The following is a 12,901-nucleotide window of genomic DNA, read 5'->3' as shown; positions in this document are numbered from 1 at the left end:
TACCCAGGGGTCCTGGGAATGGACTAGAAAGCTGTGTGAAGAGTCCCAGGGGAGAGAGGGACAAGTTCAGAGTCTCCGCGGGGGGAAGGCTGTCCAGAGGAACTGACACTTCAGCTGAGGCTTCTGGGACAAGCAGGTGTTGACCAGCCAGAGAGCAGCATGCAGGCCCAGACGCAAAGCGGGAGGAAGGAGGAGAGCACCCCTCACCCCACCCCACCTGCACAGGACTGTAGGCTGGAGGGCAGGACAAGGCAGGGGGCAACAGGGCTCTGTCTCTCTCTCTTTCAAATAGATAGAGATAGGGCCCTACTATGTTGCCCAGGCTGGTCTCAAACTCCTGGGCTCAAGTGATCCTTCTGCCTTGGCCTCCCAAAGTGCTAGGATTATAGGCATGAGCCACCACAACCCACCAGCTCTGTCTCTCAACACCTCCTGATGTCCTTGCCCCATCCTCTGAGCCACTGTGATCCCAGGCTCCCAGCTTCCCCTCTCACCCCACCAGCCTGCCTGTAGACCACAGTCGGAGGGGGGCTCATCACCCGCCTGCTTAAAACCCCCACCATGGCTTCCAGGGTTTTTTTTTTTTTTGAGACGGAGTCTCACTCTGTCGCCCGGGCTGGAGTGCAGTGGCCGGATCTCAGCTCACTGCAAGCTCCGCCTCCCGGATTCACGCCATTCTCCTGCCTCAGCCTCCCGAGGAGCTGGGACTACAGGCGCCCGCCACCTCGCCCGGCTAGTTTTTTGTATTTTTTAGTAGAGACGGGGTTTCACCGTGTTAGCCAGGATGGTCTCGATCTCCTGACCTCGTGATCCGCCCGTCTCGGCCTCCCAAAGTGCTGGGATTACAGGCTTGAGCCACCGCGCCCAGCCTTTTTTTTTTTTTTTTTAAAACGGAGTTTCACTCTTATTGCCAAGGGTGGAGTGCAATTGTGTGATCTCAGCTCACTGCAACCTCTGCCTCCCGGGTTCAAGCGAGTCTCCTGTCTCAGCCTCCTGAGTAGTTGGAATTACAGGCATGCACCACCATGCCCAGCTAATTTTGTATTTTTAGTAGAGACGGGGTTCCACCATGTTGGTCAGGCTGGTCTCGAACTCCTGACCTCAGATGATCTGCCCACCTTGGCCTCCGAAAGTGCTGGGATTATAGGCGTGAGCCACCGTGCCTGGCCCAGGGTTTTATCGTTTTATCTCATCTGTCTTTATGGGTATTTGCTTTGTAGGGAAGTGAGGGAAATCCATAATTAGTATTCGATTTGGAACATTTTATGGAGGTCGACAGATGCAGCTGCCCAGTTTTGTTTGCATTATAACATGCTGTTAATAATAAACTGGCTATATACTTGAATGCATCTGTCAGGACCCCAAGTGCCCCAACTTGAGAACCACGGCTGTCCTGTAAGATGGGCAGGTGAAGCCAGAGGGAACGAAGTCAGTGGCAGGGCAAGGGTGGAAGCAGAGACCAAGCTGCACAGCCACCCTTCCACTGAACCAGCCTGGGCTCCTGCATCACTTCCCCCATGAAGGAGGGCCAAGTTTGGCTGGAATTAACAAATTTCTCAGTAAGCACCAGGTTGACACTCAAACCTTGTGGCAGATAATCCACTAAAAATGGCAACTCCAAGAGACTAATGGAGTTAGGTATTAGAGTCTAAGTTGGAAGGTTGGATACTTGATAACGTTGGGAAATTACTATCTTTTTATTTCTTTTTTGAGATGGAGTATTGCTCTGTCGCCCAGGCTGGAGTGCAGTGGCACAATCTGGGCTCACTGGAACCTCTGCCTTCTGGGTTCAAGCAATTCTCGTGCCTCAGTCTCCTGAGTAGTTGGGATTACAGGCACGCACCACCACACCCAGCTAATTTTTGCATTTTTAGTAGAGACAGGGTTTCACCATACTGGCCAGGAAAGTCTCAATCTCCTGACCTCCTGCCTTAGCCTCCCAAAGTGCTGGGATTACAGATGTGAGCTACCGCATCTGGCCCTATCGGTTTTTTTAAAGGTGACAATGGTATTGTGGTTATGTTAACATACTGGGGCATTTATGAATAAAATAATGTATCTGAGGCCAAGCGTGGTACTCAAACCTGTAATTCCAGCACTTTGGGAGGCCAAGGTGGGCAGATGGCTTGAGGTCAGGCTGGGCAACAGTGAGACCTCATCTCAACAAAAAAATAGAAAAAATTAACCGGGTGTGGTAGCATGTGACTGTGGTCCCAGCTACTCAGGAGGCGGAGGTGGGAGGATCACTTGAGCCTGGTAGGTCAAGGCTGCAGTGAACCATGATCATGCCACTGTATTCCAGCATGGGCAACAGAGTGAGAACCTGTCTATAGTATGTATCTATCTGTGTTTATAGTATATAGTATATACCTATAATATATATTTTTTAGATATAGGCATCTATATCTAAATCTGGGATTGGCTCCAGAATCGTCCAGGGTGTGGGGAAGTGGGTAGGGGTGAGATGAAAAAGCATAGTCACATATCGATAAAGGCTGAAGTTGGCTGATAAATTATATGTTTTAATTTTTTTTTTTTTTTTTTTTTTTTTTTGAGACGGAGTCTTGCTCTGTCACCCAGGCTGGAGTGCTGTGGCCGGATCTCGGCTCACTGCAAGCTCCGCCTCCCGGGTTCACGCCATTCTCCTGCCTCAGCCTCCCAGGTAGCTGGGACTACAGGCGCCGCCACCTCGCCCGGCTAGTTTTTTTGTAGTTTTTAGTAGAGACGGGGTTTCACTGTGTTAGCCAGGATGGTCTCGATCTCCTGACCTCGCGATCCGCCCGTCTCGGCCTCCCAAAGTGCTAGGATTACAGGCTTGAGCCACCGCGCCCGGCTATATGTTTTAATTTTACATACGCAAAAAGAAATTGAGTTGGGAGCCCTGCCCAGGGTATGGATAAGGTATATGGGTGAAGATGGCGTGCAGAGATATGCATTATTCCTAAGAGATTCCCAATTCGCCATATAAGGTACGCATTACGTACCCACAGGCAGAATCACCATCTGAAAGAACCCTCAGGTCCCTGGAGATGGGAGCTGGGGGCCCAGCAGGGGCACTAGAAAAAAACCAGCTGGGTGTGGTGGCGCGTGCCTGTAGTCCCTGCTACAGAGGCTGAGGTAGGCCAATGAGAGTGGGATGGAAGGGACGGGGTGTGCCACCCTGCAGGCCGGGCCCTGCCTACCTCCGTGCCGTCGGGACAGCTCCTCTTGCTGTTGTTGTTGTTTAGGTTCTCCGAGTTGAGCAGGTTTTGATCAAGTTGGGTTGGAAGCTGCCCCCAACTCCCTGCTCCCAGGCCCTCCTCCCTTTCCATCTCCTCCACCTGCGGCAAGGAGCCACTCTGGCCTTTGGGACTCCCAAACTCGAGTTTCTTCTTCACATCCTTCTCACAGAGTCCGGACCCTTGCTGGGGCTGTCTGGCTGGCCTGTGCACCTCTGCAGGTAGAGCAGCTTCCTCCAACAGAGCCTCGCTCTCCGGATCCTGCAGGTGGACTAAGCTGCCAGTTTCATCCTCGGGAGAAGGCAGAAGGGGGTCTGAGAGTCTCCGGAAACAGCAGGGGAGGGGGGACCCTAAGCCAGGCTGGGTGGCATCCTCCAAGCAGGGCAGCTGGCTTTCCAGGGTGCCATCTGGGGTCTCTGGCAAGAAGTCGCCGGGTCCCGCAGGGTCATCCATAGGCTGCTGGAGGTTACTGTCTGTCTGCTGACGCCACAGCTTATTGTGCCGCTGTTTGCTGTGGGGAGAGAGGATGGAGGAAGGTGAGGGGAGGAGGATGGTGCCTAGGGGTGCTGGGAAGAGTGTGTGGTGAGCCAGTGAGGGGCTGCCCAAGGTCGGGGTGCCAGGGACGATCCATGGCTCATTCAAGTAAAGCCTCTCTCTATTCATTTGTTCCCAAGAAACAAAAGGATGAGAAACAACACTGGGATCTTCAGTTGTCCAGGCTCGCATAGGAAGCCTGATGTGACTTTCTGTCCCGATGACAATGGGGAAGGAACGTGGGGGCGTCTAGACTTCAATCTGCGTATCTGTGTTTAGTGCTGCCTCATTTTACGAACTTCGTCACGTCAGTTACACTGCATCTCTCATTTCTCTGTCAAATAAGAATAACGACGCTCTCCTACCTATATTGTAGGAATACGAAGAGAATCAAAGCAGAGTATGTACAGATCTATACACGATAATACAACTATACACACGCATAATGCACTGGAACACATTTGGGAAGATCTCGGAAAACTACAAAGTATTTGTTTAGGTCAGTTTTTAAACAATTTCTTCTACTATGATGATACTGTTTTTATAATCCCTTTTTTTTTTTTTGAGATGAGGGTCTCACTCTGTGGCCCAGGCAGGAGTGCAGTGGTGTGATTATGGCTCACTGCAACCTCAAACTCCTGGGCTCAAGTGATCCTCCCGCTTCACCCTCCCAAGTAGCTGGGGCTACAGGCATGTGACACTATCCATGGCTAATTAAAAAAATTTTTTTTTTTTTTTTTGTAGAGACAGGGTCTTGCTGTGTTACCCAGGCTGGTCTTGTACTCCTGGTCTCAAGCGATCCTCCCTCAGCCTCCCCAAGTGTTGGGATTACAGGTGTGAGCCACTGCACCAAGCCCTATAATAAAAATGTAAGGCATAAAAAAAGAAGTTTATGGTGAAATAAGGTAACTAAGTCACCCGTAAGGACCTTAAAGTAATACCAATACAGGCTTGCAAGGGTTAAAAGCAAGAGGTAAATGTAAGAGCGCACTGTGAGAGCGCCATTCACCCTCTCTGCTCAGGGTGCACATTCCAGCCAGCAGCTATTCAAGGACACCGCCAAGCTGCTGTGAACCCAGCCTGGTGTAGGCTGCAAAGGGCACTGAGTGCCTGGCAGGCTCAGGGAGAGGACAGTGAGATGCTCGCTCTTCCTCCTCCTCCTCCGGGCCTTGCCTGGGGATCTGTCCAGCCCTTCTGACAGTGAAGGAGTCCACAGTTGGCCGGCGCTGTTCTCTGGACCCTGTTTAACCCTGCCAGGGCACTCCTGCATTCCCAAACTTGGCCAAGAAGCTGGTGGACTTCGCCTGTGGCTTCCTTCCAACACCGGCCTGATATCACCCAGGGAGGTCTGCTTCTCATACAGACTGACTAGAAAGGGAATCGGGAGAAAGTGACGCCCAGGCTCTGGGCTTCTGACCTTAGAGCCTGGGGTGCTGGAATCAAAGTGAGGACCTCCCCACCACCCCGTGTGGGCAACAGAACCGCAGCGCTTTTTGCACACAGCACCCTGACTCAGGCCGAGTGAGGGGCCATGGTGTACCTCTCCCTCCTGCTGCCCACTGGCTGTGTGATGGGGGACAGGTCAACCTCTCAGTGTCAGCTCATTATCCCTGCCCTGATCCTCGTAAAAGGATCTTTTTACGAGGTACAGAACTTTTTAGGGTCGGAGTTCAGAGACTTTAAAATAAGCTACATTTATTATTTACTTCAAGCCAGATCTGCAAGTATCTGTAAAGGTAAACTTGTTTAGCACTGTAAAAGGAAAATAAATCTTGGGACCCCAAACTCACTAAGCCAAAGGGAAAAGTCAAGCTGGGAAGTGGGTCACACAAATCTGCCTCCCATTTTGGTTCCTAAATAAGATGGCTACGAAGATGAAAAGCTAACACCTCCCTCATATCTTGCCCACAAGGAAGTTCCTTGCAGTCCCCAAGATCTTTACCCTAAAGCTTTTCTGTTAAAATTCACCATGGCAATGTAAATTGACCACTGTCTTCACAGGTGGGAGGGTGGGTGGGAAGCAAGACAGAGGACAGGACTCAAAATCATCCCTCTACCCACCTAACACAAATGCGTATCTGATTGTTTCCTTTGCCCTATTGTCTATGTTAGGCAAAAACGCAGATTCACAGAGCCAGACGAAGGCATGCAGGACTCTCTTCCCCCTACCCTGCCTCACATGAAAATTGTGTATTTCTCAGTATCCCACCCTTTCCCCTTAAAATCTGAAGCCCTCAAAATTATCTTCGGAGAAAGGCATAGACCTGTCTCCTGAGTGCTCATCCTTAACAATGGCAAATAAACCTCCTGAAATGATTGAGACTTGCCTCGGTCATTTTGCTTGACAGACAGCGCTCATGCAAACCTCACAGCAGCCCTATTGGGCGGGTATTCTTTAAAAACATTTTTTGAGGTGAAGTCTCACCCTGTCACCCAGGCTGGGGTGCAGTGGTACAATCTCGGAACCTCTGCCTCCCGGGTTCAAGCAATCCTCGTGCCTCAGCCTCCTGAGTAGCTGAGATTACAGGCACGCGCCATCACACCTGGCTAATTTTTTTTTGTATTTTTAGAAGAGATGGGGTTTCACTATGTTGGCCAGGCTGGTCTCAAACTCCTGACCTCAGGTGATTCGCCCGCACTGGCCTCCCAAAGTGCTTGGATTACAGCGCCTGACCCTCAAATTTTTTTTTACGGCTAAAATACATATAACATAAAATGTGGGCCAGGTGTGGTGGCCCGGCACTTTGGAAGGCCAAGGTGGAAGGATTGATTGAGCCCAGGAGTTTGAGATCAGCCTGGGCAACATAGTAAAACCTTGTCTCTATAGAAAATATGCAAAAAAACTAGCCGGCTATTGTGCACACCGCACCTGTAGTCCCAGCTGCTTGGGGGGCTGAGGTGGGAGAATCATTTGAACCTGGGATGTTGAGGTGTCATGATCACACCCTGCACTCCAGCCTGGGTGACCGAGTGAGACCCTGTCTCAAAAAAAATAAATAAATGAAACGAAATTTGCCATCCTGACCACTTTTTATTGATATATTTTTAAAATTTTTATTTATGTATTTATTTTTGAGAAAAGGTCTCACTCTGTTGCTCAGGCTGGAGTGCACTGATGCGATCACGGCTCACTGGGGTCTTGAACTCCTGGCCTCCCAGGTTCAAGCCATTCTCCCGCCTCAGCCTTCCAAGTAGCTGGGATTACAGGTGCATGCCACCACACCCAGCTAATTTTTGTATTTTTAGTAGAGATGGGGTTTAACCTTGTTGGCCAGACTGGTCTTGAATTCCTGACCTCAAGTGATCCACCCGCCTCAGCCTCTCAAAGTGCTGGGAGTACAGGCATGACCCACCGCACCCAGCCTCATCTTGACCACTTTTAAGTGTACATTAAATACATTCATAATGTTGTGCAACCATCACCACCATCCAGGCAGCCTCTAGACTACAGTCTCCAGAACACTCTGTCTCTGGCAAAGCTGAAATTCAGTACCCAACGAGTAATAACTCCTCATTCTCTTCTTCCAGTCCCTGGCAACCACCATTCTACCCTCTGTCTCTATGACTTTGACTAAGTAGCTCATATGCATGGAAACATACAGTAGTTCTCTTTTTGTGATTGGCTTATTTCACTTAGCACAATGTCATGAAGGCTCATGCCTGTTGTAGCCTGTCAGACTTTCCTTCCTTCTTAAGGCTGTGTAATGCCCCACTGTATGAATATGTCACATTTTGTTTGTTCATCATCCATCAATGAACACTTGGACTGCTTCCACTTTTTGGCTATTGTGGATAATGTTGCTATAAGCACTAATGTACAAATATCTCCGAGACTCTGCTTTCAATTGTTTTGGATATATTTCCACAAGTGAAATTGCTGGATGATATAATAATTCTATTCCTTTTTTTTTTTTTCCCTTAGACAAAGTTTCACTCTTGTTGCCCAGGCTGGAGTGCAATGGGCGCAGGGCTCACTGCAACCTCTGCCTCCCGGGTTCAAAGCGATTCTCCTGCCTCAGCCTCCTGAGTAGCTGGGATAACAGGTGCGTGCCACCATACCCAGTTAATTTTGTATTTTTAGAAGAGATGGGGTTTCTCCCTGTTGGTCAGGCTGGTCTTGAACTCCCAAACTCAGGTGATCCACCTGCCTGGGCCTCCCAGAGTGCTGGGATTACAGGTGTGAGCCACTGTGCCTGGCCCCTAATTTTCTGAAGAACCATCATACTGTTTTCCACAGCACCTGTACCATTAACATCCACATTAAGGTGAGCATTCATTGTTTTTTGTTTTGTTTTGTTTTCTTTTTCAGACAGGGTCTGGTTCTGTCACCCAGGCTGGAGTGCAACAGCACAATCTCGGCTCACTGCAATCTCTGCCCCCGGGGCTCAAGCAATCCTCTTACCTCAGCATCCCAAGCAGCTAGGACCACTGGTGCACACCACCACACCTGGCTATTTTTTTTTGTACTTTTGGTAGAGACAGGGACTCAGCATGTTCCCAATGACAGCAACAGGAGGCAGAGAAATTCTAGGCAGACAGGGGCGGGTCCCTGGCAAAACCCCACCTTCAAGGCGAAAAGCCTGAAACCTGTGTCCCACAGTAAGAACATTCATCCCGGTGTGCTGCTCTTTCCCGACGGGCTCCTTCTGAATAATGTCTTTTTACCAATTGAATGTTGCCTTTTCCACAACTACCTATAGCCCACTCTGCCTCCATCCTGTGCCTATAAAGACCCCAGACTCAACTGGCAGAGAGAAGCAGCAGCTGGACATCAGGAAGAAGTGCCTGGACGCCGGAGAGAGGCAGCTTGATTTCAGAAGATGGAGGCTGGATGAGGCAGAGAGGTGGCTTGACCTCAGGGGAGAGCAACCTTCCCATCCCCTTTCTGGCTCCCCTCTCTGCTGAGGGCCGCTGTCATCACTCAATGCAATTCTCCACATTCACCATTCTTCAATTCGCCCATGTGACCTCATTCCTCTTGGGCACCAGACAAGAATTCAGGACACACCAGGTGTGAGTACCCAAAAATGCTGTCACACTGGCCCTTTGCCCTTGCTGGCAGAAGGCAGCTGCCTCACACGATGAAGCAAAGGGCCCACTGAGCTGGTGACACTGCTATCTGCAGATGGCGGAGCGAAAGAATATTATAACACACTCTCTGAGACCTTGGGGTCACAGGCACCCGCACCTGGACGCTGCCGTGGGGCTGCACAGAGTTCACTCTTGCCAGTGCCAAAGAGGCCAGTTCCTCCACTCACTCACTCCAGTTCTTGCACTAGTTCGCTTGTACGCTCCCTCCCATGAGGGGTTGAGTGGGGCGGGCTGAGTAAATGAGGCACCCCTGTCAGAAGTCCCACAAAGGGGTCAAGAAAATATACTGCATCAGCAAGGCTGGTCTTGAACTCCTGAGCTCAGGCGATCCACCTGCCTTGGCCTCCCAAAGTGCTGGGATTACAGGCGTGAGCCACCAACCCTGACTCAGTGTTTTAAGAAGCATTTTTGTTTAAGAGATGGGGTCTCGCTCTGTCATGCAGGCTGGAGTGCAGTAGCACGATCACAGTTCACTGCAGCCTCGAACTCTTGGGCTCAAGCAATCCTCCCATCTCAGTTTCCTGAGCTGCTCGGACTACAAGTGCCTGTCACCAGGCCTGGCTACGGTGGGCATTAATTCTTAACTCAGAAGAGGGAACTGAGGCTCGGGAAGACTGATGAGCTTGCCCTGACTTGCCCTGCTCATCAGTGGTGGAACCTGGTTGCTGTGCCTCTCCAAGTCCTTGGCTTTTCCTGTAGCAAAGCCGGTGCACAGGGCTTGGCACAAAGCAGATGCCCAGGAAGCGGGATGCGCACGTGCCTACGCCACACACATGAGGCCAGGCCTTGGCTTAGAACCTAGGCACCGTTCCCTCCGGCAGCAAAACCAGCTTTATGTGTGTGCCAAGAAAATCAAAACAGATCCCTCCTGGAAACCACTCATCAAAGCCCAAACAATAGTTGTTTTTCTCAAACTGGCTCCCCCTGAGAGGCAGGATTTTGGCTGCGGAAGCGGCTGCCGAGCCGAATGGGAGCACGCTCTACTGCCGACAGAGGCCCGGCTGGCTTGGCCACCCGGCGGCTCCAGCTCCGCCTGCCAACCCTTCTCTCCAGGCAGGCACCTACCTTGCGTCCAAGATGCCTTCATACTCAGACAGCTGCCTCATAAAGCCTGCGTTGGGACGCGTGATGCTGCGCTTCTGCTTCACGTAGTTATACGCTTTTTCCAGAGGCCAGCCGAATTCCTTCATTGCATAGGCTATGACTGTGGAAGCCGAGCGACTCACACCCATTTTGCAATGCACCAGGCACTTGGAATGGTTCCTCCTGCAGGGGTGGAAGCAGTTAGGGAGGAGGGATGGGGGAGAAGCAGTGGGGAAGGAGTTAAAAAGCTCTAACAACTTCATTTTCTCAGGTTTTACCTGAATCATTTTTTAAAACCCTGTAGTTATCTACCGCTGAAATCCTCCTACATCTTAATGTTTATGGAGCAGTTGTCCACACACCCTCTAAAGGAAATACCACCACTGCAGAATCAATTAGCACACAATGGGATATCAAAAGAAATCGGTTCTGGCCTGGCCATGTTTTGTTTGTAGGGAGAGCTTCAACATTTGGCTGCCTTCAAGGACCAAGTGAGAATCTTCTCACATGGCTGGGATGGGCAAGGGGACCCTGGGATGAGAGTGGGCAGCTAACAGGATTTTTGCAAGAGCTCCTCAGCTGCTACAGCAGATGGAGACAGTGAATGAGTTACTGCAGAGAAATGGGGTCAGCGAACTGAAAGCTGCAAGGCCCTGGGGAGAGCGAGATGCTCTTCAGAGAGGAGGGCCAGGGAGCAGGAGTGAGGGCAGCCACAGAGAAAAGCCAGGAGTGGGAGATGGGGCTGGCCCGTTATTTGTAAGGAGGCAGTGCTGGCCCAGACCTGGCTGATTTACCAGATATGGCCCGGGGGACAGTGTTTCTTTAAGTATCACTTGCTCAAGAATGTGAGGGAGCGCCAGGCCGGTAAAAGCAGCACCTGCGAAACTTTATTTGTACAGAAGGCAGACCCAGCAGGTGGGAGCCGGCTCTGGTTTCCTATACCCCAAGCTTGAAATTCTCCTGCAGATCTCAGTGGGTTTTTTTCCTCCTAACTGCTGGTCTGAAGTCTCCGTCAAGGGAGTCTTGAGTTTGTCTCCTGGGAATACAAGGGAACTAAGATTTGGTTAAGGACACATCATGTGGCTTTGACCCAGAGGGAGACAAAGCAGAAGAGGGTGATTGTCTGGACAGCATCTCAAAGGGTTCTCTTTTTCTGTTCTTGACTTCAGTAAGACAGAGCTGTTTTGCAGGGGAATAAAATGAGCACCAGAGATAGGTGAAACCAGTGACGGGCTCAGGGGCAGTGGGGCTGGCCATGACCTCCGATGTGCTGTCCTGTTCCATGCGACAGTAACTCAGGGAGGGAAGATGGGCCGTATTCTTAGGGAGATAGTCCCAAAGAAGCTCTAAGCTGCATCCGTACATGTTGTCCTCTAGCCCTCCTTTGGCTCAGTGACTTCCTAGGGGCGGGGTCCCTGAGTGTCCACTTGGTATCTGGGGCTTGCCTGGTATCAGAGCTGATGATGACAACTGGGGTCAAGTGTCACAATCAAAGACAGGTGGGAGAGCCTAAGCTCAATAGGGACTCTACCTGGAGAGGAGCAACTACCTTTCTCCTTCGGTGCTTGGCGTCCTGCGACTAAAAGCATAGGTCCATCCCACATCAAGTCCCCTCCCACCAGCCAACTCCTGTGTCTGGAGTCCTGTTAGTTCCCCCCTCCCACCAGCCAACTCCTGCGTCTGCAGTCCCGTTTGTTCCCACTCTCCCAGCTTCTGCAAGTCGGTTTCATCCTCAGCCCCGCCTCTCTGCCTACTTACTTCGCTTTGTTTATAAAATGATACGCTTCGTTCCAGTGGGCAAGGAGGTCTGTGGTCTCTTCGTCGTAGACTCGGATGTTATGATATGCAAATAAGCCAGGAAAAAAATTATCTATTTCTCTGGTAACATTTAAAATGTAATCAACCCTGCAATGAGAAAAAAATAAGAAACATATTTGGAGAATCAGAATGAGAAGCAACGAAGAGCAGGGTAATAAAAAACTGGCAGAGAAAAGAAAAGGAAACGCGCATTAACCAAGGGTCATATGTTCGTGGTGGGACTTTGGTTTTTCCTTAATAGCTGTGTTTTTTTGTATTTTCTAAATGCCCTCTTGATGGTGAGAATGTTGTTATATTTATACTAAGAAACCAAATTATTTTAAAGACCTTATAAAAAGAAAACTCAGTTTAAAGCATTCTGGAAAATTAAATATATGTATTACTTAAATTTATAACTATTCATAACTATTATGAATATACAGAGGCTTAAAAAAAATTCCGGTGTCTTCACTCTTAAAGAGCTAAAAAGCAGACTATATCCATCCATTATCTATATCCTTGAGAATTGCCTTAAATCTTTTTTTGAAAAAAGGCAAGACAGATAATTAAGTATTTGACAGGGTCTGCTAACCCAGGTTCTGTAGTTATCTAAACTTAATCAATACTTTTACTTCTGGAAGAAAATAATGTCAGGAGTTAGAAAACATCTCAAATAGGTTTCATAATATTTAGACACGCTTAAAAAAATACCTACGAAAATCATTAATTTATTCCCAGCAAGACGAAAGCACAGAAGGGTATGGCCTTACGTTTTAAGAGTACTTTCTGTTGAAAGAATGTATCTTAACCGGTAGTTCTAAAGATGTATTTTAAGGTTTGTTTAGTCTTGATTTTTAAATGTGGTAATTCTAGAATGTCATTATGTCAGGCCCACAGAACGGTGATTTTGTGACTGTGTTAAAAAAAAAAAAAAAAGTCCAGACATCTGTTCTTGAAGGTCTAGATTGAAACATTTTTCCTCCCTGCTGAGTGTTTGTCAGACTACGACAGGAATATGCTTCTGGCCAACACTGAGCGTGAAGTTGCAAGATTCCCACCAGGCCCCAAAGCATAAGCTCAGATAGAGCCCAGAGAGGCCCAGGGATCAGAGCTGCTGACTAACGAAACAGCCAGCGGACCTCTGCATCCACACTAGGGTTTACAGCCACTGTGCGGGG

General features: G+C 49.4%; 1 protein-coding gene across 5 annotated transcripts in view; it reads right to left on the bottom strand.

Moving 5' to 3' along the window:
• Window positions 1–12,901, bottom strand: part of SSH1 (slingshot protein phosphatase 1) — a 76,879-nt gene that overhangs the window by 7,170 nt on the left and 56,808 nt on the right. For 4 of the 5 annotated variants that reach the window (XM_033220726.1, XM_033220727.1, XM_033220728.1 and 1 more), the window contains 3 exons: window positions 11,685–11,831; window positions 9,909–10,109; window positions 3,183–3,729 (listed from right to left, as the gene is read on the bottom strand). In XM_033220726.1, the coding sequence (XP_033076617.1) occupies window positions 3,183–3,729; window positions 9,909–10,109; window positions 11,685–11,831 (895 nt within the window). Of the gene's footprint in view, window positions 1–2,501; window positions 2,520–2,839; window positions 3,730–9,908; window positions 10,110–11,684; window positions 11,832–12,901 lie in introns of those variants that run through there. The other variant, XR_004439603.1, reaches the window with a different exon arrangement.

This window comes from Trachypithecus francoisi, unplaced genomic scaffold, assembly GCF_009764315.1.
Source record: "Trachypithecus francoisi isolate TF-2019V2 unplaced genomic scaffold, Tfra_2.0 Lachesis_group11, whole genome shotgun sequence".
NCBI lineage: Eukaryota > Metazoa > Chordata > Mammalia > Primates > Cercopithecidae > Trachypithecus > Trachypithecus francoisi.
The sequence above is the reverse complement of the archived record's forward strand: the minus strand, read 5'-3'. Positions and strand labels throughout refer to the sequence as shown.